Source organism: Rousettus aegyptiacus, unplaced genomic scaffold (assembly GCF_014176215.1).
Source record: "Rousettus aegyptiacus isolate mRouAeg1 unplaced genomic scaffold, mRouAeg1.p scaffold_m13_p_6, whole genome shotgun sequence".
In the NCBI taxonomy this organism is placed as follows: Eukaryota; Metazoa; Chordata; class Mammalia; order Chiroptera; family Pteropodidae; genus Rousettus; species Rousettus aegyptiacus.
In genome coordinates, this window is record NW_023416309.1 from 31743669 (window position 1) to 31771269 (window position 27601).

At 37.3% G+C, this 27601-nt stretch overlaps 1 protein-coding gene and 1 long non-coding RNA gene across 3 annotated transcripts; both read left to right on the forward strand.

The window, feature by feature from the left end:
• The first annotated feature begins 1166 nt into the window (after positions 1 to 1166).
• Positions 1167 to 27601, forward strand: FAS (Fas cell surface death receptor). 2 transcript variants are annotated; one of them, XM_016129224.2, is made up of 9 exons: positions 1167 to 2018; positions 15598 to 15763; positions 19707 to 19844; positions 20917 to 21025; positions 22758 to 22813; positions 22947 to 23039; positions 24227 to 24285; positions 25183 to 25207; positions 25956 to 27601. In XM_016129224.2, exons 1-9 carry the CDS (start codon positions 1989 to 1991, stop codon positions 26291 to 26293), a joined length of 1014 nt encoding a protein of 337 aa, XP_015984710.2. In that variant the 5' UTR covers positions 1167 to 1988; the 3' UTR covers positions 26294 to 27601. The 2 variants fall into 2 exon arrangements, with proteins under 2 accessions (XP_015984710.2, XP_015984712.2); XM_016129226.2 differs by having other exon boundaries at positions 1168 to 2018; positions 22962 to 23039.
• Positions 8188 to 9987, forward strand: LOC118603874. The gene is made up of 2 exons (XR_004951412.1): positions 8188 to 8232; positions 8273 to 9987. It is a non-coding gene; the product is annotated as an uncharacterized LOC118603874 (long non-coding RNA).

Sequence of the window (27601 nt, forward strand, 5' to 3'; positions counted from 1 at the left end):
AAAAAACAAGCTTTAACTTATATGGTATAGTTTAAGTAAAACTAGGATGGTCAGGTCCAAAATATCTCCCACAGATGGTCAAGTGTCTGAAATTCTTATTAAAATTGTATGTTTTGCTCTTTAAGGATTGGAGGCCCTTAGGAATATTCACATAAAAATGACTTTCAGAGATGTCCACACTGTTTCCCCCAGAACACCAGCATTCAGGAAGTGATCATTCAATGCGTGTTCTTCATTGGACACCATAAAGAACACAAAGAAGTTTGGGAAACAGTGTATATCATAGCTCCCTCTTAGTCGCAATGCATATGAGCATATCAAAAGTTCTGAGAATTTTTGGATTAAACGGCCTGTTTAAATTAAATTAACCCAAAATTTTCTAAAATCATTTCACCATGAAATATTTCTTCCCATAAAGCACCTATTACTATCTCATTGAACTTGAGAGTAATTAGGTATGGGGGAGGGTTAGAAGGTAGCGGTAAAGCTGGAAAGGGCAGGGCCTCAGGAACAAGAATATCTAAGTTTCATTCCTGGCTCTGCTATTTATTAACTAACCAACTTTGCCAATGTTGCTGAAACTTTTTTGGCTACAATTCTTTGTTTGTAAAGTAAGCTTAATAGTCACTCATCTCATTGGGCTAAAATAATAAATATTAAGAAAAAATCATTTGTGAAAGTTGCTAGCTTATAATTCACTCTCAAGAGATGCTGATTTTTAATTTCTCTCTCTCCCCTTCCTCCTTCATGTCCTTCTTCCTCTCTTTTTAATGAATTTTTCAATTTTCAATTAGCTTAATTTAAAAAGTTTCAGATTTAGAGGAAAGTTGCAGAAATAAAACACAGAGTCCCCAAATACCATCACTCTCACCCCCATTCACTTCTTTTTGTGTCTAGTACATGCTGGGAACTGTAAGAACAGGACTGGCACAGCCAGGGTCTTCCTCACAGAACTCACTAACAATCTACTGGAAGAGGAGGCAGAGAAGCAAATCGACGCCTATAAGACTGGGTAATAGTGCAGTAGGAAACACAAGTCATCATGTAAACGTCCCTTCTGCAAAATTCTTGCAAAACTAAACAGACAAATCTACTTTTCCAAAACAATAGTGACTTCGAGTGGGTCTTAATCTGGCATTAGAGAATCACTTTTTTTTTTTTTTATTTTAAAGAAAATTGGTGAGGAAATAATGAGTAACAAAGGAGGGGAAGTATTTGTGAACGTTTAATACAGCTGGGGCTGTGTGATTCGTCCTAAGTAGTTAGCTTTGTTCTCTCCTCTTGCGAAATAAAAGCTAAGGGGTCTTCCATTTTCAGAATCTCCATAGCATACTTCACACACTAGTCAGAGGTCCTGCAGGCCTCTCGTGTCACCACAATACCGGGTGCTGAGTGAAGGACAGAACTGATCGTTCCCACCAATTAGCTAAGGCCCCTGCAACCAAGCAGAACTTGGGCACTCGGAGCTCCAGTCTCAGTTTAAGTCCTCCCCAACCTTCCCGGTCTGAACTACGGAAGAGTTCCGGAAGGATAGCAAGCCGCCCACAAGGTCCTCACCTGAATTGGACAAGCCAGGCGACTGTAGAAACGCCCCAGAATGGGGAATGCCCATTTGTGCAACAAACCCTGACTCCCCGCTCTGCACCTCCCCTCGCAGGCGAGTAACTGAATCAAAGGCGCCTTCCCCAATCCTGGAGCTCCTCTGCAAAGCTTCCTCCCCGCCTCTCCCCCGGGGCATTTCTTTAGGTCCCCTCGGGGGTCTCGGAGGAGACACACATAGGTGCTCAGCGACACTTCTGGAGAGAGAGGAAAGGAGCTTGAGCGCCACTTCTCGTGAGCACCCGGGGCGCGCCCTGCTGGCAAACACACACCCAAGCTAGCCGGAGCTCGGAAGGGGCCAGGCGAGGCTGTCACTTCTCCCGGGGTGGCTGACGGGTTCAGCTGGGAGTGCGAGAAGGTCTTTCACTTCGGAGCGTTGCTCCCCAGCCATGACCGGGCTCGGGGTTCTCCTGCCTCTGGTGAGTCCTCTCCTGCCCGAGCCGGGCTCCTCCGGGCCGGGGCGGGCAGCGACGGTGCCTCGGGGCAGGGGCTGGGCTGGGCTGGGCTGCGCTGGGCTGGGCTGCGTGGGGGTGGGGGTGGGGTGTGCGCACGCGGGGGTCTCCGCGCGGCGGGCGGAGCGCCGGACACTCCACACACTGGTCACTCCACACACTGGTCCCTCCGGGCTGCCAGGGCTTCCCTCCGGGCGGCGTCTCCAGAACCGAGGAACTCGCCTGCCTCGGGCTTGCCTGGGAGTGCCCACCCCGCGGGGCACACGGAGCTCCCCGTGCTCCCTGGGGACCGCTGTGCGCCACGCCGAGAGAGGCGGGCGAAGGGGACCTCGGCGGGCTGGGGCCGCTGGAGGCGATCTTCTGCACCAGTCCTTACAAGTCCAGGCAGAGAGAGGTTCGCTTCCGAGCAGCGCGGGGGGCTGCGCTCGCTGCAACTGCGGCACGTCTCCCCGCAGTTCTCACGCGCAGGGACGAATCCGCCCTTAGCAGCGGGTAGACCCGAGGGAGGCTTCCGACAGCACCGTTTCTTTCTTGAAAAGTTTTCTTGTCGCTGAATGCGCCTCCGGAAGCTTGTTTACCTTCTCATTGGGACACGGAAAAAGAAACCGTTTTTGTTTCCTTCCGGGAATCCCGCTCCTTAAGACTGTCCGTTACTGTGTCAGCCTTTTCTTTGTTGTTGTTTGTTCGTTTGTTTTCTCCTTGCCCTTCATTTTCTTCTTGGAACCTTTCTTAACTCGCGCTCTAAGGCAGTTTCTGTTCGGGGCGGTGGTACCTACTACCACACACAGCGCATGCGCTCTGCCGCCGGGACTCGGCCTAGCAGCGTGAACAGCAGCAGCCTCCTCTCTTTTGGAGAGTCCCAATCTCAGAAATGCCAGCTCAGAAATGATGACTAATCCAAGAGATTTAACCTCGATAGGGTCGAAGCCTTTGAAAGCCAATAGATTCTTAATCTGGGGAGGCCCCATCGAAGTTGCAGGCACTGTGATAAGAATGTTTATAAAAGGGACCTCAGTCTATTGTCATTGCAGCTGTGCAGTGAGGAAGATGTCCTTATCTCCACTTTAGGGATGGTGAAATGGGGTTCAGAGAGTTTAAGTAATTCAACAGCTAGTAAGTGGCAGAGCTGGGATGTAATTCAACACTAATTCCAAAGCCCAGACAGTTTGTTGATTGCACTCAATTTCCAAACTAACCCAACAGTTGAAAGGAAAAATAACAATAATGACTGGCACTGTCTTATGATTGGGGTTGGGGGGGGGGGAGGAATCTCCTTCGTTTCTTTTGAAATAATATGCAATATTTGGGCTCGTTTAGCACCCTCCTTAGATAAAATATAAGATTCAAAATAGAGAAACCATTTACACAACCTCGGACCACACCCTTCTCTTCCTTATCACTAACCACTGCATTGTTGCAGTGTTGTTTGCTTGGAAAATCTCTTAGTTTTGGAGACAGCAATACTGGTACGCATAGCAAAATTACCAAAGCCCAGAGCTGTACTTACTACATTTTTATGCAATCCGTCTTTACCAGAGGTGGATGTTTAAAGCACAAAGGAAACTTTGCTTTTCTGAAAGAATGCATGCACACGCATACACACACATTCATATATACACATACATTTATATATACATATTATAATACCTATAATATAAATTAAACATAATTTTAAAATTATATTTATATATATGACCTAGGATGTTAAAGTTATTAAAATTTTTAAATGAAGATGAGTAAAAAGAAAAAAAGTCTGACATAACCCTATCACCTAGATAATCATTGTTTCCATTTTGTAGTATATCCTCTGTTTTTCTCCTCTAATGTGACTCTTACATTTAGTTACACAGACACCTGCCTTGCACCCACCACTTGCCCAATAACACACCTCTATTCTTAAAGAAGTTTCCATACTGTCACGTTACCTTGAGTATCTCCAGAAAATGCTTGATTTTATGCTCTTTGCTTCTCTTCCCTTCTTTCTCTCCCCTGGTTTCTAGGTGTTATTTCCGTGGCACCCACAACAAATTTGACATCTCAAAGTAATTCGCAAATATCTGAAGGAGATAGAAAAAGAGTCAAACTTACTTTAGAAATTTGTGTGAGAAATAACTGGGCACTGCTTCTTCTTCTTCTTCTTTTTTTTTTTTTTTTATATAGCACATGTTTTGTACTTTTTAGGTCTATGGTCAAGCAACTACTAGATAGCCAGTTTATTCTCCTCCATTTCTTGAAGTAGTCGTCTCAAAATTATGGTGAGGAAAAGAAGAGGGCATTAAAAAAAAAAAAACAGCAGTGCCATTGTAAGTAATCACAGAATAATTTCAGGGAGAAAATAAAGAACAGTTGCATAATTTATAATTTAATTATTTTCCTTAAACCTACCTAGGAAACATAAAATAGATTGTAATCTATTTCTATTTTCATTTTTAAAGGATTATAGATATATCACAAAGGACTTGAAAATTTTTATAAATAAATAAAATAATGAAATGTAATTTAAAACATTAACAACCAGAATGGAAAAACACAAATTTATTAATGGTGGCAAGGTTGGTAGGCAAAAATGAAATTGATATATGAGACTCTCAGGGCCCCCACTACAAGCTACAACTAGATAAATGAAGTCTTCTATTTTCCATCCTTAAAATGCAGTTATCACTCTTAGTGAGTTTAATTTAGAAAAAGAAATTTTATTTCTTGCATTGAGTTTAGAGGCAGGGAAAGGTGAACTAGTTAGAGGCAAAGAGGACCCAAGGTTGGATGCTGTTACTGAGTAAATATCTTTGGAACACTAGCCAAGTAATTTCCTTCTAAATAGTTCTTATAGTGGAAGTGCCAGTATTTCAAAAAAATTTCTCTGAGGGCTACTAGAATGTTTTAGCCAAATCGCTGTAGCACAACTGGCAGTTGGAGAGAATAACTCTTTTTCTAAGAATGGTCAAAAGCCTGAATAAGGAAATCCCCAACTTGAAAACCCCTAGTGAGTTAAATACCTTTTTGTAAATTATCTTGAGTCCAAAAGTCCCTCAATGAGCACATGTTTTATAATAGGTACTAAAGACTATTTACTTATGGTAAAAAATAATAAAAGACACAAATTTAAAACTTGATGCACAAGATAAAAAGCAAATTAAACCAAATTTAGGACAGTGACTTCATCTTTTTCTTTTATAGATAAACACAGACAAATTGATCATATGATGTAAAACAAAAAGTAAGTCTTGAAAAAAGTGAAGTCTCACTGTTTCACCACTTAATATAAGCATTTTTTATTTTACTTTTATCCTCCTAGCCTTGTCTACACAAACATGTAATTGCATATTTATTCAGTGCTATTTATAGTCTGCTTTTTGTCACTTCATATACACATGAATCTTTTTCTATCTCTACATAATTTTCCTATAATTTTTGGGGGGATGCATTATAAAGAGTATATTTATTAAAGGAACTTGGATTACTATAATCCTTATTGTTTTATTTATTATTAATAATTTATTATTATAAAGGAAACATTTCTTAAATATACTGGGATATATATATTCTTACAAATAACTTATAGATATTAAAAACATATATATATATATCTTATTACCAAAAAATTATTGTAGAACCATTGTAAGTGCCTTAAAAAAGCTTCCTGGATCCTAGTACACTGTTTTTTCACACGAGCGTCTGTGAGGATTTAGGCATGATTTCAAAAATTGGGCCTACACTGCCCCGGTCTGTGTTTTGTTTCGCCTGCGTGGCATGGACACATACAGTATATATGTATGTATGTATAGTATTGTTTTTGCTATGTATGTGCATCTATTTACAAAAGTGGGAAACCAGCATTTAACTACTTATTAAGTTTTTTTCATTTTCTAGAAGACTCCGGCTTTAAAGGAAAAAAAAAAGTGTCTAGCTTTTTATATAGATTCCTAACACCAATTAAGTATCTTCAGTTCAGTCTTAAACAAGAACAAATCACTCAATCTACATGCCTACCTTATTTTCTCTGAAATGAGAGTGTGACTAGTAGAACACAAAGTAGAAAGAAATTAATCATTGTACGATTGGTAACTTTGCCTTCCTCAAAAGACATAAACTAGGTCTCATCTTTGATCTCAGCTCCCTTCTTGATTTGGAATGACCTTTTGTGTAAATGAAGAGGAATTTTCACTCAAAAGGCTGATCGGCGATTTGTTCTGCTTCTATAGATATGCTTGCTGCATAGGTCCTACTCGAAATTAAAGAATCATCTTCCCTTTTGCTTGTTCTGTTTAAGCAACAAATGTAGCTGCCTGTACCTCTTAGCAACTCTAGCGTTTTGTAACTCTTTGGGACTGCAAGCAACCCATAGCAACCCCAGTGCTTTGTAACCCCATCTGAGAACAAATTAACTAATCAGCCCATGCCAAAAAAGTTCTATATAAGCAAAGTTGCAACTGAGCTTGGGGTCCAGATCTTCAGAGTGCTAGCTCCTCTGAGACCTGTGGCATAATAAACCTGCGTCTGATTTTTGCAACTTTTCTGCAACATTACCAACCCACTCGCATCTATGGGAATTTAGAAACAGCAGTCATAGCTATATTGGACTGTTGGAATGATTGCCACTAAATGGGGATGATAGTGACTTTAGTATGAAATTATGCATTTTGAGCAAGGCAGCCTTGTAAGTTAGCAAATCCTACTACAAATCAGTTGGCAGATGCACTCAGCCTGGCAGGCAAGTAAAACAACTACAGGTTTCGTTAATCTGTGAACTGAGACAAACTTGCAAAATTACAATAAAGTTGGCACTGGTTTCATTAATGACAGGCTGTCCCTTGGTCAAGTTCAGTGGCATTATAAATTCTCCCACCTCTGTGTTCTGGGAGGCCATAAAAATATAAGATGTGAGAAGCACCAATACTTTGTATTTTGAGGACAAAGATCTTAGGCAGGTGTAGGGAGGGAGAGACAGAATGAGATAGAGAATAAACTTAGAGGAAATGGGTTAAAACTCTTGCCCCTTGCTGAAGATTGAGCTTTGGCTTTTAGCCAACCTCACAAAAGTTTCTTTAATCCTAGTAGACCTTTTTCATATGAGTGTATGGGTTTAGGTCTAACTTTGAAAACTAAGCCTACGCTACCCCAAACTGTGTTTTGTTTACCCTGCATAGTATTGATACATTGTGTGTGTGTGTATGTGTGTGTGTAAGTATGTATGTTTATGTATGTATTTTTAATATTAGTTGCCACCATTTAAATGTTGGAGGACATGGTTCCTACTCTCCCAAAGCAAATGGCTGCCACTTTCTTCCAGGTGGACCTTTCCATTTAGATGAGCCCCTTTTACTCTTAGTTTTCTGTTTTACCTGAATGCTTTACTACTGTGTTACCATCGTGGCTCCCGTGAACAGGAAGACTCTAAGGCTCTGGTTCAGGTTTTGGTAGGCCTCACATCATCCATTTCCTCCACTAACGATGACTTTTTTTCAAGCTTGTTTTTGGAAAGATCATTATTTCTCCATGAAAAATAAAATTCTAAATTCGGCAAGTGTAAAACATAGATGCTGTTAGTTTGAGAATGTAAATGTGGCAGCTTGCTAACCACCTTTTGCTTCCTCTAGCCAGTTAATCTTCAACTGTGGTGAGCATCAAAATAACTGGGGTGCTTGTTTAAAGAGAATGACAAGGAGAGCCTCATTCTCAGAGATCCTGATTCTTTTGGTCTGTGGTGGGACCTAAGCTTTTTATTTTTTTTTATTTTTTTATTTTTTTTAATGCATCACTACTTGATTCTGCTATCTGTCAAGGCTTTGAGACTAGTTTTCAAATGCTAACACTTAACTCAAAATCTAATCTCAGATGGAATTTTCATTTTCCCTCATTTTATTTTATTTATTGCTTGATCAGTGAGGGTCTTAAACAGTCACTCACTCTTCTGCCCTCAGCTGTCTCTCTCCTGGTCTTCCAAGAAACTGACCTTAAGAAAAAAGCAGACATTACTGGGATAAAATTACCTTGTTTTTTTTTTTTAAATACATTTTTAAAAAATAAAAATTAATAAAATCTTCACTTACATTTTTCATATAGAATATTTTATTTATTGTGATTTCAATTTTTCAATAATATGCCTACTTCAGAAATGTCATTACTATTTTCTCTTTTTTTTACACAAATATATTAGAGAGCCATTATAGAATGGGAAATGGTGAACTATTAATGGTTTTTAGAATTTCTTTTTCATCAAGGATTGGTAAGTAACTAAAAGTCTAAAAAGCAAATGAGTAGAATTAGTCAGTTGAGCTTCATGTCTTGCTCTGTTTGTGTTCTTGGCAGCAAAAGACAGTGAGATTTCAATTCACTTGTAGGGCTGGGAAGAAGCAGTTTAGGTTCCTATCAGCCCTTGAGGATTCTGGTTCTAAGAACGATTTGAAATTTCTTGTCTGTTTAGCTCAGTGATAGTGCAAGATGAGAAATCCTTGTGCTTAGCTGTGAGTGAACCCGAGCCCATGTGTGCCACTGACACTCTTCAAATCCAGAATCTGAGAGGGTCTTCACATTGTGTCTATGACTCAATTTCCTCTTCTTTCTTATAGAGACACTATCATACTGAATTAAGGCACACCCTATGGACCTCATTTTTTCTGAATTACCTCATTAAAGACCTTATCTCTAAATATGGTGACATCCTAGGGGACTAAGAATTGGTTTTCACCCTAAGAATTTGAGTTAGCAGTATGCAAGACCAGACACTATACCAGTTTGGGGCATTGCTTCCTCTATCAGACAAAGGGGCTTGGGTTGGGACATCTCTAAAACTTTTTCTACTCTAAAATTGTGAATATAATGAGATACCACATTTCAGGTTATATGTCAAAGACCTTAGAAATTAGCTGGAGACTGCTAGTGTCAACATAGTAAAAAAATTTTTTTCACTTTCTGTTTCTACCTTTCTGCCAAGTGCCCCCATTGCCTTCTGTTACCTCTTAACAGAATTCTGAAAGAAGATTTGCATGGTGGGGTGTGGGGGGACTCTTTTACTTAGAACTCTGTAATCCATCTATTCTCATCAACCTGTTTGAAGTTCAGAGCAAGGGGTTAACATGTTTGCATTCAATTTCAGGTATCTAATGTTTAAATCACTGTATAAACATGCATTTTAAATCACTATTTAACTAAGTATTTTATTTTATTACACTTTTATATTGGGATAAATATTATACTTGTATTATAAGGTATAATTTTAAAAATAGTGTGTCAAATTTCAAATTAACATTCCTGATCTTTAAAAACAAACTATCCAGGTCTTACACACATAAATGAATGTCTTGCCCCCGACTCCATAGTAACTTCTATGGGTGACTAAACAGTCAATACAATAGTTCCCGCATTTCTCAGTTTTAGTTACCACAGTCATCCCCCAGTCTCAAAATATTAAATGGAAGATTCTAGAAATAAGTTTTACTTACATAAGTTTTAAATTGAATTCCATTCTGAGTAGTGTGATGAAATCTGGTCCCATTCCACTTCATCCCACCCAAGACATAAATCACTCCTTTGTCCAGCATTCCTATTTTGTATATGCTACCTTCCTGTTAGTCACTTGGTCGCTGTCTTGGTTACCAGATAGGCTATTGTGGTATCTCAGTGTGCATTCAAGTAACCATAATTTTACTTAACATTGGCTAAAGGCACATGCCTCCATCATTCATCTCACTTCATCTCATCATACAGGCATTGTATCATCTTACCCCATCACAAGAAGGGTGATACTGTACAATAAAATATTTTGAGAGACCACATTCACGTGACTTTTGTTATAGTATATTGCTGTAATTGTTCGATTTTAGTCTTGTTATTGTTAATCTCTTCCTGTGCCCAATTTATAAATTTAACTTTAGCATATGTGTGTATGTATAGGAAAAAGCATATAGATTATATAAAGATTACATAAGGTTTGGCACTATTTGTAGTTTCGAGCATCTACTGAGGGTCTTGGAACATAGCCCCCTTGGACAAGGAGAGGGACCACTATACTGCATTTTTAGATTTTTTTTTTTTAGTCAGCGTGTTAGTCACAAAAGGAAGTCAGCCCATGTACTCTCCAGAGTGCATTATTCTGAGAAATATATCTATTTATTCATAGTTCACCAATAGCACAATGAGATGCTAAATTATGAGATAACTTTTTGTTTGTCTTTGTGTTTATCATCTCATTGACAGCCCAGCCACTCAAGTATTTCATTCTCACCATCAGAATCTATTGCCACCAGAAGTATGCTGCATAAGGCATACTTCTCTGGTAAGTGTATCTTAAGAAAATAAACCAAGTTTAATCAGAGAGACTACTGCAAGCTATAATGACCAGTTTGTGGTAATGTATAACCAAGCTTTCGATTTCATAAATTAAAATAAATTCCTTTAATGGAACTTAATGGACACATCTCTTCATCTGATTTTACTTCAAAAATAAAACAAAATTTTCTTTATCATCAAACAACTCTGCCATTATGTGTGGTGATATAGTTCATCTCAGTTGACTCAATGGAAATAAAACAACCCTGATAACACTAGCTTAAAGAAATATATCCAATTAAAAATAAATATTTATGATGTTTGATTTAGTAAAATTATAGGACTAGTACAGAGACCTAGAACAGAAAAGACAGAAAATTTATGTGAAGGCTTAAATGCTAATAATTCGAAGATTTAGAATATTTTCCACCTATTACCTAGATTTTCTAATCTTTTTGACAAATATTAGCACAAATTATAAATCAATAGATATTTAGGCTTAACACAATTTTACTACCTCTAAAGTTTGCTACTTTTTGATTTTTTTTATTATACAGCTAACACATGTCCATTATAGAAACAAGATGATTTAAGCAAAAAATAAAAATAAAAATAAACGTCATTCGTAGTCTCACCAACTAGAAATAAATAATTGTTACCATTTTATTGTGTTAAAAATACTTACTGAAACATTTTTTCTTGAAATGTTCTTCTTTTATTTCCCTTCTTGCTGTTTTCTTAATCTCTAACCTTCCAGCACTGAACTGTCTGGATCGCCATAATCCTGATCAACAGAGCATTATTTCTGCAATATCTGAGCACAATGGTTGTGTTGAATAAAATGCCTTCTGGGCTTTGGTTATAAGTAAAACACTCTTCAACATGATTACTATAGAGCTTGTAGTCATCTTGAACAATCTCACTGGTCCAGACATCTGTCTACTCCTTCTTGCCATCTGAAGGGATGACATTTTTCACTGCCCCATGCCTTCCCCCAACCTCATGCTTTTGAAAATTCTTTTCCTGTTTGTTTTGAATGTCACTAAAACAGAAAAAAATGTTTACTTCCTTTTCAAATCCTAGCTCATCTTCTCGGGGCCAATCACTTCACTGATTTTTTGTAATAATCCTAAATGGGAGCTTCAATTTTTTAAAGTAGTATGTTTAATTCAGTCCCTGAGATGTTACTCTATTTGTAACTGCCATGTTAGACCTCGAGTGTGTGCAATTCCTGGGAAGGTGTGGAGAGCTTGTTAAACTAGGGTGATGGGCATGGAAGGGATGTCATCAATTTCTGGGTCTGGCCACGCTTGCTTCATTTCTTCTATTTAGTAAGCTGGTTGGCTATGAAAAGAGATCCATCGCTGATGCAGAGAATTAATGAATAGCCAATTGTTTTCTCATTTTCTTAATATCTGATATAAGGGACAAACTCTTATATAGCCCTGTTTCTGAGTGCTTCAAAGGGAACAAATGCAAAGATTCTAGTGTAGGAGGCCTTCCAGTTCCTAATTATTTGTGCATTTCAGATTCCTACCCCAGCAAGAGACTACAGTCACAGTGAGAACCATGGCTGTTCCCACACACTCAGTGCCTAGATGGGTCGGAGGGAAACTTTGCTTCTTCTTAAGCTGCAGACCAGGGCTGGGAAGTTCCACCTTCTTGCCAACCAGAACCCCAGCCTCAGGGGTCCTGCTACAGCTTTCTCAGACTCGAGGGCTTGGGGCTGACTTCTTGTTCTCAGAATTCCTACCAGACTTCCCACCCCTACCCCCAGCATGAATCTGATTTGAAGGTTCATTGTATAACTAACACTCAGGCTTTTTGCCAACCATTGTCTAGAAACAAATTGAAGTTTTTTTGTGTACCTAAATGTAGGAAAAGTAATTAGAAAATTAATTTATGAACCCCAAATAGAGCTCAGATTTGGGCCGGAGGTTCCAATTCCTCCCATAGCCACTCCTAATTGTGGGCTATTAGAAGTCAGTTCATGTACTCTGTGCTCAGTTTCCTCAACTATGAAATAAAACAGTAATAATTCTCATGTACTGGTTTATTGTAACTACCATGAATGTGAATGAACTTTGTAAAAGGCCAAGCAAATGACGGGAAGGAATAAGTCAATGACCCTGTAGAAATTGGTGCTCTTATTTAAAATTTTCATAAATGATTCAGAAGGAGAGACAGAAGCAAATTTTCTGATTTTCAAAACTCAAAGAGTCATTTAAAAATCTGTCTTGAAGCTGAACAGATACTCATGACCCTTTTCTGCTTTGACATTACAGGATTCAAGGAGTTTGAAGCATCTATGGCCATGGTTGGCCTTATGATCCTGCTATGACTATGGCATCATAGTTAGACGGTTAGTTACCTGTGTGGTTCAGGAGACATTAATCTTTATTTTTCTTAATAGCAAGCTGTTAATGATGTTTTTGCTGAGGACCGCAGATACATCCCCACTATGGCCAAGCCAAGTTTTTCTCGGTGTGGCCCACCTGGAAAGCCCTTCCCAGACATTTATCTGTACAGCTTATGCATGCACTTCCGTCATGTCACTGCCCAAATATCCTCTTCAATAGCCTTCCCAGACCACGCACACCCTATTGTTCTTATTTCTCTGTAGAACTCTGATTAATACTTTTCTCTTACATATAAACTCTATGTGAACAAAGTCATCATATGTTCAAAGCACCTGGTAAATAGTAGGTACTGAACAAAGTATTTGTCCAATTAATTAATTGTAATGGAATAGCTGATATTGTTACCAGCAGGATAGAACTTTGAGATTACTCATGGTTTTTATTCTTTATTATGATGCAGATTTAAAATTATTTTTATTCTTCCTTTTTTCCCCTTTGGTTATCATTTGATGTAGTTTATTCATATTTTAGAGCTTTGATATAACCTATTTTCTGGCCTTTTCAAAAGCTTTTCTGAAAAAAACTTTTTGAGCATTCAGATCATTTAGTTCTTTGTGGGTTTCCTGCCTTGTCACAGTCAAAATGTCCCCATTTCTGTTTGGAAAGTTTGGGTTAAAGCTTGTATACTGCAATCTGGAGTTAATGCAAAATTTTTTAAGATACAAGCTATATGAAGCACTACTTACATCTCATCATGTCACAGTCACATGTGCTCTTCAGACCCATCTTTCTTTTTTATTCTTGACATAGTTCTTTGATGCTGAGCTAAATAAGAAATGTTTCCAGAAATTCAACTTTGTGAAGCAGATGCAAGCAAATACAACATGAGGCTGGTGCTGGTATCTGTGTTTCATGGCCAGGATATTCACGTCTCTTCACTGCTCTACTACGGGTTTCGCATTTCCCAAATTCTGAATGCATTTTGGACAGTAGATTTTGATTTCGAACCAAAAACTTCAAAACTAAAGCAAAACCAATTAAAAAGTGCATTTCTTTTAGACAGCTCCAGAAAGCTAAGTATATGCACAGTTTTTCAGAAATAGCACTAATGTAACAATCCATAAATGTAAAATATGCTACTCCCCTGAGCACTTGATCATTTAAACCAGATTGTGGGCCTGCTCAGAAATACCAATCTTTATGACGATATGGTTTCAAATTTTGGGGGTGGATACCCAGAAGAGAGATTGCTGGGACAAATAGTAGTTCTATTCTTAATTTTTTGAGAAACCTTTTTACTCTTCTCGATAGTGGTTGCACCAATTTACATTCTCACCAGCACTTAGGAAGTTTTGCTTTTCTCCACATCTCCTCCTACACTTGTTATTGTCTTGTTGATAATACCGTTCTAACAAGTACAATGTAGTATCTCATTGTGGTTTTGATATGCATTTTCCTTATAGCTGGTGAAGTTAAGCACCTTTTCATATGTCTGTTGACCATCTGTATGTCTTCCTTGGAAAAATGTCTGTTTGGATCCTCTGCCCATTTTTAATTGGATTATTTGTTTTTTGTTGTTGTTAAGTTATGAGTTCTTTATATATATTTTGAATATTTGCCCCTTAAAGGAGGCATCATTTGCAAATATCTTCTCCCATTCGGTTGTTTTTTTTGTTTGTTTTGTTGATGAGTAAAGCTTTTTTAAATACATTCATCCCAGGAAAAAAAACGTATAACCACATCTTCATCCCTCCTTCTGTGGGGGTCATATGGTATACCCCAACCGGAAGGAGTTACAGGCTTGGGTGACAAAGGGGGAAAGGCTGAAATGGGAGAGATGGGGACTCCTGTGTCAGTGCTTTAAACATGTAGAATATTGAGTTCTCTTGACTCAGAATATGTTCATATCATTACTACACCATAAAGCACTCACACACAAAATATACACCATGAAAACTATAAAAAATGACCTTGAGGAAAAAAAACTCAGAACTAATAGTTTAAAATTTTTTGATGCTTGGCAATAGAATTTGAATATTCCACGTAAGATGAGAGATTATTTGAGTTTATGTTTAGAGAGATAAAAAATAAATACTAGGAAAAGAAAAGAATCAACTGGAAATTATAGCCAGATGCTTCCGAATGTTTTTGAGGGCTATTTTTTCTAAGGAACTCTAGCCTATAACTGACTAAAATAAATGTGATACAATGTCACTCATACTTTGTACTTTTATCTCCAGAAGTAAGGAGCCAAAAATAAGTTAAAGATTGGTTCTTTATTAATGGAATTCATTTTTTTTCTGAATAAAGGCGAAGAAAATCTTATTGTATTTGTTGTATGATTGGATAACCAGGAAGGATTCATCAAAACTGTTGATTTTTTGACTCTGTATAAAAAGAGAAGAAATAGAGCATGCTGCTGTTTTGAAATTTTATGTTTTTTTGCCTACTCTACTATGTTCCCCCTCACTGGAACTTTATGATAATAATAATACCACTTACTGGACAGCTATTTATGATGAGCCAAGAATTGTGCTAAGACCTTTAGGTGCATTATTTCATTCAATTATCACAACAAGCTTGTGAAGAAGAGATTATTTCTACTTTTTAGATAAAGAAAGGAAGACTCAGAATTTGAGTGACATTATCTGCACTGCTGGGATAGTAAGTGGGTGCCAGTGCTCACCTTTGAGCCTGGAGCCCTGACTCCTTCTGATCATGGTACTGTCTCTAGGGTATTTGGGCTGTCATTCAACTGGTCTCTCTTTTTAGAGATGAGTTGGCAGGAGGATAGAACCTCACGTTGATTTTTGCCTTTGCACCACAGCTAATACAGCCATTTGGGGCAATTTATCCTTGCTTACCAAGTTGCTTAGTTCAGAAGTCAATATAATTCTCTTCATACTTTTCTTTTGCAGATAGTTACCTTTATTGCTGGACCATTGTCTAAAGGTGATAATACCCAAGTGACCGGTATCAACTCTGAGGTGTTGAAATCAAGTCATAACATTACGGAAAGGGCGGCTGAGTGCCCGGAAGACCTCCATCGTGAGGGTGAATTCTGCTGTCAGCTATGTCCTCCTGGTATGTTAAGCAAAACACTCAGCAATTAAAGTGAAAATCTGGGTGAGGAATAGCATACAGTAACAATAAAGTAATAACAATGTAAATGTTTTTACAGCGTTTGGTTCTCCTGAGTTATAGCATTACTGAGAAAAAAAGCCAACAACTATGAAATTCTTTTTTCAAGACCAGTTTAATTCATCTTTATTACACTTGTTTGATGTGCGTATAAATAAATATAATATATAAATGATATGTACGAAATAAGAAGAATTATCTATTTAGTTCCATTCCTTAGTAGCAAAAGAAGACTCATTTGTGGATATTAAAGCTTATCACATCGGAACTGATTAAACCATCATAATAATTGTGGCACTCTGTAAGCAAGTCTCAGTACTTCTCAATCAGAAGCACTGAAGCCTGCAAAATACATTTGCATTTTGCAGCTTAATAACTAGCTGAGCTAGAAAAGCAACAGATAAAAACCAACAGTTTTTTAAATCAGTATTTTGAAATGCAAACCAGTTTCAGATCGGAAATCTTTCATATGAGAAGCTAAGCAAAATGTGATTGTGCAAGCTTTTTTTTCAACATGGAGTAAGTTAACTACTGCTTCATACAGCTACGAATCTCTTTCTGCCGCATTGTCAAGTAAGACAGGATGATAAAGGAAAATAGCCCATGGGTTTATGTGATAGATTACTAGAACCATAAGGGATCGTAGTCGGGTTTCATGGGTGGCCTCCCAGGCTTCCAGAACTCGAGCTGCTAAACAGGCATGGGTCCTGTTTATAAAAAAGATTCTGTCAGTCTCCCTTGGACTCCTGTCCAGGAATTAATAACCGTTATGGAAAATCTTCCTTATAATCCAACCCTTTTGTACTTAAGCCTGTTTACACTTAGCTTCTCCAAGTCGGAATGAAGAATGGCTTCCTAGCTTTTCATAACTTGCTAAACACAATCAATTTGTCCTGTGAATTCAGATCTTTACTCATATTAATAAAACCTAAAATGTAAATTAAAACAAAGATAATATGCTTTGCATATCAAACTGTCAATGATTTTTGTCTGTTTCTTTTTTTGTTTTGCTTTGTTTTACATTCATTTAAGGAGTGATCTCAGCCCTGGTGAGTTCATATACCACTATTTCTTTTTAAGAAAAAAATTTCAGGTAGAGGGGAATAAAATTTAAATAATTTCTTCAATTAAAAGAATAAATTAAAAAAAGAAAAAGAAAAGAAATTTGGCTGTGTGGGACAAAAACTTGAAAATGTTAGACCTACTGATAAAGTGATCGATTTATAGGAAATGTCTTAAGAAAATAATTGAAATAAAGCAAAATACTTTACACTTGACATTTTATTATGATAGCCAATGATGTAGAATTAAATAAATTTTTGAGTACTCAAAGGCTGGAATATTATGTTCAATCAGTCTTGTTTTCTAATATATTTCTGATATAATCATCAATGTTTCCTTAAGGAATTTCTATCTTCTCTGCTGGCCGAATTAACTGATTCTCTCTATTCCATCTCTAAAATATCCTGGATGGCACCCAACATATGTTGAACACTTCCCAGTTTTGTCTCCTCTTGTTGAATTTTAGGTTATCAGTATTCGAATTGCTTCCAAATCTGTTTATGCTTATTGATATTGTGACAGAAATATATGATTTAATTAAATATTATATATCCATAGTATATGGATACAGAGAAAAGACAGATTTTATTTCTGTGAAAATTAGTTTGAATGCTTTGGAGAATTTCAATAAAGATGAGTTGCTAAAATGAGTTGATGAATTAGGTGAGGACAAAATTCATGAAAAAATCATAAACATTTTGATAGCTTTTCATATATACTATTAGTGACTAAGTTTTCTTTCCATCAAAAAGAAAAGAAGGAAGGGAGGAAGGGAAGAAGAGAGGGAGAGAGGGGGAGAGGGAGAGAGGGAGGGAGGGAGGGAAGAAAGAGAGAGAAAGGAAGAAGGAAAAACGAGTGATGCATTTTGGATGTGACTGAAGTGAGAAAGAATTTGAAATTTAAATAACTTGGTTCTACATCACAAGATTGACAATAATTACATAGCTATACTGTATAAGTGAAAATGGTTACAGTATTTTTCCAATGATTCCCTAAGTGAACTGACATTTTTGATTAACTGATTAAAAAAGCCCTTGCCACATCACCATATCCAATAAGGATTCTACACTGTATTACATACATCATATACATATGTGTGTGTGTATGTATACACACACATTCACACATACATGTTACATATACATATACTCTCACGTATGTATGTATATACTGGTATGCATAGGAGTGCACCAAAATAATAACAAAGAATATCTCAGAGTTTTTGACATGTAGGTACTATTTATGCTTTCCTGCCTTTTCCAAATTTTCTACAGTGAGCATATTTACCATTAAACTCAGAAAAAAAAGTATTTTAAAATCTTATTTTTGTGAAAACAACTCATTTTTATATTTTGACAAATTCAGGTTCTGTACATTGGAGGAAGGAACGAACCAGTGATTTATTGTCATGCCATGGGCATTATGCTAGGCATTCTACAAGGCAGTTCATTAAAGAGGCCAATTTATTTAGAAACCAGCGTATCACTGGCAAGCAGATAAAAATTATACTTCGGCTTGGTTTTCTTTTAAGAATCACATGTTTAAATTAATTTGATTATATAATCGGTATTTTGTTTTATTAAAAAGAAGGCTATGAGGTTATTAAGAAAGTCACATACCTAGGTAAGACAGCATATATTATTTTTGCTGTACATGCCAGTGGGGCAGATTAGACTTTGCCTTTTCTTCTTAATTAGTTATATCATTAGCAATTACAACCACTCGTCATACTTTTCTCTTAGATTTCTCTTCATACTTTGTCTCTTTCGTCTTCATTCTCTGTCCCCTTACCCTAACCTAGCTTTCCTCACAGCACTTATTGCTAGTTGACATTATTTGTTTATTTGTATGTTGCCTGCTTCTATCCGGCGGACATGAAGTCCTTGGAGATGGAGGCTTTGTCTTAGTTCCTGCTGCACCTCCGGTTCCTAGAAAGTTCTTGTCACACAATAGGCATTTAATAAACACTTGGTAAATAAATGAATTCTCCAGAAGAAGGCATTATTGTATAATAGCAATATAATGACCCACTTTGTTTTTAAAGTAAACAAAAGCAAATGTGAATATTATTTAAAATATGTGTAGTAAGATAACAAGCTTTATATAAATTTGTTATAAATATGTTCGTGCCTGCCCATCAAAACATACTCTGACCCTTAATGGCAAAGGAATAAAAAGAAAGGGGAGAGAAAAGGGACAGTGGGCGCTTGCAAGACAGGTCCTTGTAGCAAGGCAGTTCTGGTAGCAAGGCAAGAGAAGTACTATCATCTCCACTATATGCATGAAGAAATTTAGGTGTAGAGAGATAAACACTTTGTTCAAGATCATGGGGCTACTAAAGATTTGACGGAGGTCTTTAGAACTTTAAACGTTCTTTTCCTTATACTGTGCCATCTCTTATCAGGATCTGTGGACTTTGGAAAATAAAATGAGAAGCAGAACAAGGTGAATCCTTAGGTCATCTCAGTGGCCAGTGATAGCTATCTACACCATAAATATACACCTACCAACTTCACCCCTTCTCCCAAAAGAAGTTGGTAAAGGAATTTTTTCCAGTGCATTTGGTCATTCTAGCCTTCACACACTCCTGTTGTTAATTAGCCTATTTCTGTATGTATAATCCTTCAGTCACTCTTTTAGCTCTTATCTTGGGAGACTTTCTGTCCCTTGACATGATTTTTGCAGTAACTTTCCCATTGTCTTCATAGATCATTAGCCTAATCCTCCCTGTTTTAGCAGTGTTTTATTGCCATCCCTGTATACTTTCCATATTGTTGTGTGACCTCCTGCATTCAAACACTTGCTCCATTTTTTTCCTTGGCAGGCACACGGAAAGATACTGGCTGTACAACTGATAGGGGCAAACCAGGCTGTGTTCCCTGTCCAGAAGGGGAGGAGTACACAGACAAGGCACACTATTCTTCTAAATGCAGAAGATGTAGAATTTGTGATGGAGAACAAGGTAAGTGCCTTAAAAAGCAGTCGAAAAAGACCAATCGTCGTACTCCATGTAGAACCGTTTATGATACAATTTGAAATTGGGAACTACTTTGGTGCTATGTTGGCACACAGGAAGGAAAACATGGAGCTGTCTGGGGTGAGGCAGGAACAAGTACTGAGCTAATGACTGGTCTAGACATTTATGGGTCAACTCTAGGCAATTCTCTCAGGCATAGGAGACTGACTAGATATGAATTCTGTCAATGGGGTTCATCTACTCCAATCAAAAGTGCAGAAAAAATGTTTTCTACTTTAATTTATGCTGGTGTAATGGCTCTTGTGTCTAGAAAGAGCTTAGAAATCTTCGTATCCAAGGACAAAAGGTCCCAAGAGGTGGATGGGATGCTTTACCTTTGGGGATCTGGTTTGTCCTGACAATTCCAGTTGGGGCCCTGAATTTTCATGGTTATCCCAATCTATTCTGAAGGCCCAGGTTAAACTATAACAAAAGTACTCTCAATTTTGTTTGACATCAAGAAATCTCTGGGTGTAAGCTTTTCTTGTCCCTATTCAGGCTGTAAAGCAGTGTGCCTCAACCCTGACTGTACATTAGAATCACAAAGGGTGCTATGAAAGATGCCAGCATTTAGGTCCCACCTTAGAGCAATTAAATCAGAATCTCTAAGTGAGTGCTTTGACATTGGTCTGATTGACTAGGTCTGGGATCGGGCCTGACAATCTGCATTTCTACAAGCTCCAGGTGATATGGATGCTACTGGTCCTCAAGCCACACCCACGCTAGTAGCCAGACTTTAGACTAGAGGAACAGGGGAGCCACTTATGCAGAAGTAAGGTTGTCTTGGTTGCTGGATTGTCTTGTCTGTCCCCTTAAAACTCTGCTAATGATTTCAACCACTTTATCCTGGGGTTGCCTGTTTTGCATTTAGACACTAGTTATGTTACAAAAGGCATGATGGTGTGACTGCTGATGATGAGCAGCAGATCTCAAAAATTTATGCAGCTCCTGCCCATCATTTTCATAGTCCATTTATAACTAGCTGCTATAACTAATAGTCTGCAAATTGGTTTTCTAGGCTTAGAAGTGGAAAAAAACTGTACCCAGATCCAGAATACCCAGTGCAGATGTAAATCAAACTTTTTTTGTGACATTCCTCCATGCGAACACTGTAATCCTTGTGACACGTAAGTTTTAGTCTTTTTCTGATTAAAACACTAGATATACCTTGAGAGATAATGCCTTCCTAGAGGGAAGCAACACTGACCAAGAGTCAGGAATTTGGGTTCTCGTCTTGCTTTGCTTCCAAACAAATAGATAACCATTTGTTCATTCAGACATCCAGTCTCCAAACATGTATTGAACACCTCCTGTGTGCTCAACACTGCTGACTGCTTAAGCTATGAGCAATACCCATTCCTGGCATCACACTCTCAGGCTAAAGGCAGAGAGAGTCAAAAAAGGCATGGTTAGTATATACAGACCATGCGGCAAGCATCAGAAGAGACTTGTGCCCAGGGTGTTATAAGTTATATAGAATCTTTCAATCCTGCCTGGGGAGATGCAGTGAAGATACAACACATGGCTTGTCTTGAAGGAAGGTGTACATGGATCTAAAGGAAATAGCAGCTGTAAAAAGACGGAGGAAGCTCTGGGGAACAAGATACCTGGCTGGAGTGTAGAAAAGACTGAAAAGGGACCAGGGCCAGATCATGAAGTCTTGACTTTTATGCTAAAGAGCTTGCTTTTGACCCAAAATTAGAAAACCTGACTGTGCAGCTCACTTTTCTGCTGATAAATTAGGTGAGTTTGAGCAGATCACTTAACCTCTCTGAGCTTTAGTTTCCTCATTCATTAGGTTGCACATAAGTCGCTTGTCCTATCGTCTTCATTTTTGTGAAGATCAGATTGGGTAATACGTGTTATAAAAATAGCTTCTGTTTTGTAAGACATTGTTTTGCATACATATAAATATAAGTAAGATTATATTAATGTGCCTCTCTTTAAACTTGTAATTCATCTTAGGAAACATTTAGGAGTTTACCTAGTAGGCTTGAAAAGGAGGAGCATGATGCCTTATGTCTCTTATTTACTGGAAAAATTTAAAGTATGTACACTTAACCTAGCTTTTCCTTTTTAGCCCCAAGTGTCAGAGCCTCCATGATGACAGAATAAGTAGGGATTGTGGGGAGGGACTAATTTAAGTCAGATAGTAGCAACGAGTGGTTCTAAATATTTAATAATCTTGATTTAATTTTGTACTCACCATAATAATTTCTTCATGCAGGTAATATTACCTCTTCATTATTTGGTAAGAAAACAGGCTCATGGTGGTTAAGTGACTTGCTCAAACTTATCTAGTTAGGTAATAGGCAGAGCCAAGCTGCCATTAGACAATCAGACTGTTAGTGTTTGGCTATCTGAAGGAAACCCACAGGAACCTCTTGAGTGTCCTCATCATGACTTGATGCTAAAAAGGGAAACCTCTAAGGGCCAGCTGAGTAGGCTCCCTAAGTAACATCATAGGCAGTGGCTATTGTTGGCCATTTTATTTTCCTATGAGATTGCTCTGAAATTGCTTTTGGCAGTTTATTATTGTCTCCTAGTATTTTAGGAGCACAGCTTATTGCCAATTTTAAGTTTATTTGGGATCTTTTTAATCCTTTTTCTTATATGTCAATATTTTATTACCTTCCTGATATTTTAAAACATAGACATTCCTTATTCATCCAGATGTTCAAATTATATCGTAAATTTGTACTAGCTTTAGATGTGAATCTAGAAATACTTGAGGAAATATGTTTGTCAGAGATAGATGCAAAGATGAATAAAATGGCCCCAGATTTATGGTGTGTCATTGAAAATGATCAGAGAATTCATCCACCAGGCTTTCTGAATGTCCTCTAAATTTTTTTCTAGGTGTGAACATGGAATCAGTGAGAATTGCACACCAACCAACAACACCAAATGTAAAGGTTATTATTTTTTTTTAATGCATATACTTTCCTTTCTCCTATTCCCACAGTAAAAGAAGGAAAACCTCTTTTGTTTCTTTGAGAGGACCTTGTTTAATCTTAAAGACTGTTTATTTTTATATAAAATATTCAGTGTTCCCATCTACAGGATCCAGACTTGACCTTCTGTGGCTCCTCCTCCTCCTCCTCATCCCGATTTTAATATTGGCAGGACTACGAATTTGGAGTAAGTTCTTATTTTGTTCAAACCACGGGTTGAAATTACTTAGAAAGTACTTGTTCAAAGAATTCCTTTCTACCTCTTACATATAAATAAGCTTCTACCAGGTAGGTAGCTCTGTTATATTTTTAATCTGGCCTCTAAATGCATCCCTGAGAGCTGATCAGAATAGATGATATTATCTCTCGGCTACTGTTTTTGAGCAATCATTTTGGGTACTGAGTGGGTATTCCCATCCTTCCTGTTAATAAAGATGTTTTCAGCCAGGCAGCAAGAATCAGAAGTAATCCGCTGCTCATCGAGATTGCCCCCATGCATTAAGAGAACACAAGAATCAAGGGCCATCCTGGGAAAGGCATCGCAGGGGACACTTGACAAATTTATCTCTTTTTGGGCCTCTTCACCCTTGTCCAAACTCCATGATTTTTCATAATTTCTCCACTGTAATTTAAAATACTATCCAATATGTTTTATGCAAAGGTTACCTCGTAAAGTCAGTAGATAAGCCAAAATTGGGTCTAATCATAAGTACTCCAAAAAAACCCTTTAAATCATTCATAAAACACAGGGTGATACAACTTTCAATAACTCTGAAGCATTTAATTTTTCTTCTCTGTTGAAACATGTCTCTGTTTCTCTAGTTCAGTTAAAGATAAAGAGGTTGACTTGCCTTTGGAGGTTGTTCAGCTAAAACTATATATTTAATATTTAAACACTGTAACCGTACTTGGAGACTTACAGATTTCTTTCTTCCATTTCATATTCATTTCAAGGCATATAGTCATTGAGTGTGCATACTTGAATTTCTGGACATTAAATGCTACTCCATGGCAAGCCAATGTCAACTTTTCATATCTTATATGTTCTTATGCCCTAAACCATGTCATCCAGCTCAAAGCTGGTGAGAGGGCATACTGATGCCATATGATATAAGTCAAAACCCAGCTTCAGGCTAGACCAGTGTGTGGTAATTGGATGTTTCCATTAAGATATGGCATGTCTGTAGAACACTTGCCCGGGTGGAGTGGGATTGTCCAAAATCAGGACAATGCTGTCTCTTGAGGTGTTTGGTCACTTTAAGGTTCAGTGAATTTCTCTTTTTTTCTCATACCTTTTTTCATGTGAGAGTAGTTCTCACATGCTTCCTACAAGGTTGAGAGCTGAGTCTGATAGAAATTTCTTTGATCATTTAGAGCGGAAAAGACAAGGCAGGAATAATGTTGGTCGCCATGAATCTACAGCTTCAATTCCTGTAAGTGTTGAAACATGTCTCAGCTTTCTTAAAAACATAGAGAAAGTAATAATTCATCTTTTTATTTGTTACTTTTTAAAAAACAAACATTTATTGTATTTGTGTGTGCATGGATTAGAGGTCACCAAAAAGAAATTAAGATATTTTGCCCAGTTTATTAGTAAGCTACACACAACATAAGAGTTAACAGAGGACCTCAGTGGGTGTGTACTCAGGGTCAGCTGGAAAAGGATGTGGCTGAGCGCTATATTTCTCACTGGTGTTAGTCCTGCAGAGAAACTGCAGCAACATCCTTTACCAGATGATGCAGTATCCAAGCCCACGCACAGAGATAGCTCTTAAAGCCCATTACTGGTTATCATAGCTCTCGCTATACATTTTTCAAACATGGGATCAAAGCATCTCAAAGAACAGAAGATACACTGGGAAGAAAAACCAGTTTACCTCATGAATAATGATTTTTCTTTTGAGGCCAGGGCTCAGTGGGCGTTAGGGTTCTTTAAATCAATATGGTACAAAATAATTTCAATTTAAACTATTTTCTCATGTCAGAATAAGAATAGTTAAAGAGAGTTTTAAAATGATTATGTTTGTTATTTTTGTTTTCATGAGTCTATATGAAAAATAATCTTAGCACATTCCATGAATTTCCTAGGTTCCTTGGCTGTGAAAAAAATAAACCGATATCTTGTAGTTTCCAGCAAGGCTGGAACTTTCAGAATAAAAACTTGAATGATGAAAGAAACCTCCTTAATCACTTAGTCTAGCTAATTTTATACATCGAGCAACTGATTGTACTTCCTTCAGTACTAAGGAAGAATTTGAAAATTACATTTGGACTACTCTAAATATATTTTTATTTTTCTCTTCTCCCTACGTATTTTTTTTTCTCCCCAGAAAATGGTTTCAATGAATTTCTCAGGTAAGGCTTTTATCATTTTATTTCATAGAGATAGCTTTCTTAGGAGTAACAGGCCAATTTTAGACTAAAATAATGTTGCTAATTTCAGTAACGCATTATGGGGTCTTGCTATTCCTTGAGCTTACAGTTCTTTCTGCTCACCATCAAGAGTATATCAGGCAGTTTGTTTAAATTTTTAACTAATATTTCTAGTTAAAAATAAATCAGGTAGCAATGAGACACTATATTCTGAGGGTTAGGGACATTTTCCTTTACTAACATTTAGTTGTGTTATAGAAGTCCTGCATGAACTGACCGAGAGGTTAATCTAAGTTGCAGACTCAGTTTTTATTGATGTATTTCAGCACTGTAACAACATTCACGATTCTCCTCAGTTGTTTTCTTTGACTTGTGATTCAGGGATGAGATGATCATAAATTCTGCCTGCCTTGTAGATTTGTAGGTCATTAAGTATCAGATCCATAAAGGATTTTAGAGGTGATCTTTACCAACCCTTTTCTAGATGAGAAAAGAAGAGACAGAGATGTTATTTATCTTGCCGAGGTCATAGATCACATTACTGGGGACATAGGAAGAATTAGCCTTAGAACTCAAAGTTGTTTCTGTATTTGTGATTCTCTGTCAGCACTTTAGATCTCTAGGACTTACCTATGTTCTTAAGAACTATAAGAAGAGAAATAAATATAGTTTTCAGTCATGGCAATTAATTTAGAAGAACATATTTCAGAAACTGTTTTCTTTTTTTCAGACATCGACTTGAGTAAATATATTACCACTATTGCTGAGCAAATGAAAATAACTCAAGTTAGAGAATTCGTTCGGAAGAATGGTATCAATGAAGCCAAAATAGATGAAATCAGGAATGATAATCCCCAAGATACAGCTGAACAGAAGGTCCAGCTGCTCCGTAATTGGTATCAACTTCACGGGAAGAAAGATGCATATTGCACTTTGATTCAAAGTCTTAGGAAAGCCAAACTTTGTGTCCTTGCAGAGAAAATTCAAGATATGATCCAAAAGGACATGGATAATGAACATGAAAATGCTGACTCCAGAAATGAAAATGAAAGCCAATGCTTGGTCTAAAGTGAAAAACAACTCAGTTCTGAGTATAGACAATCAATAGAAAGAAAAACTAGTGTTTGAATATCTTTTTAATAGGTGGGGGCTATAAATATTGCTTCACTTCTTACTGGGTGTGTTTTCTTTTCTTTTTTTTTTTTTTTTTTTTTTACATTTATTAGAATTGTAGAGCTAATATATTTACCATTCTCAATGTTCTCATGATTCTGCCTTCAAGGATATTTGAAATCTGATTGGAAAGACAGACACAGTTAAAAATAAATGCGATGGCGTGTTAAGTATGCAAATAGGAATGTTTGCAAAGACAAAAGATTGGGATCGTGCTCTAGTATCTAATGTATGATTCTGTAGCTATGAATGTAATTAATGTATGTGAATATAAAGGTCTATCTATAGGCCGACCCCATTCTTGAATCAGTATAAGCCATGACCTCTTGGCTTATACTGGAAAGGCAACTTTGCCTCTAAATTACCTCTCTGCTCCATGATGATTCTAGAGATTTAATCACATTTATAAACTTTGCAACTCTGAGAGGAGCATATTCAGAGAAAGCTTGTGGATATCTCTGAATGCAGAATTTAAATAAGGTTCTACCTCAAAGATTTTCGAATAGATTATTGGCATTTATTAATTTTGAATTCACATAGAAAATGCAGACTAAAATATAATGCTTGAATATTTTATATTTGTCTACCATTTTACCGGATCCAAATACTCGACTTCTTTCTCAGGTGTCAAAACATTTCTATCAGAAAAGTATTACTAGAGTATTACCACCTCTCCATTTTGATAACCTCTAAACCCTCAAACCTGGAAGTACTGTTCATGAAACACAGTGAGCCACTAAAAACTATTGCTGCTCTTAGAAACTTCTAGCCTGGTTTGGGGAGACTCAGTGTCCTTACAGAAGGTAGCTTTGTGGTACATTATGAACTCATGTCTGCCACCAAAGCTGATAAGGCGCATTATTATTTTACCCTGCCCCTCATAAAATGTGTTCCCTTGCTGCAAATGCAGCAGAGGTGAAATCACCATCAGGCTTTAGGAATTGCTCTTGTTATTTCCCGTAGCTTCTTAGACAAACGAGCACCTCTCCCCCTGCTTCTTTCCTATTTGTACCTTTAAACACTTATGAAATTTTACATTAATGTGAATCTTAACAAATATTATTTATATTTATATAGATGTAAACTGATTAAAGTGAATACCTAGGACTATATGAAGAACTTCCATTGATGGAAGATGTTTTTTCTTATGTTTGGAAATATAAAATATAGGTAAAATATTTAATTAAAATCATGTTTTTGGTA

What these genes read in the sequence shown, in the direction of transcription:
- FAS (XM_016129224.2), top strand. Translation starts at nt 1,989, where the DNA reads ATGACCGGGCTCGGGGTTCTCCTGCCTCTG. An exon ending in CTGTCAGCTATGTCCTCCTG is followed by an intron (nt 15,764 to 19,706) that starts GTATGTTAAGCA and finishes TTTCCTTGGCAG; the next exon opens with GCACACGGAAAGATACTGGC. An exon ending in AATCTACAGCTTCAATTCCT is followed by an intron (nt 24,286 to 25,182) that starts GTAAGTGTTGAA and finishes TTTTCTCCCCAG; the next exon opens with AAAATGGTTTCAATGAATTT.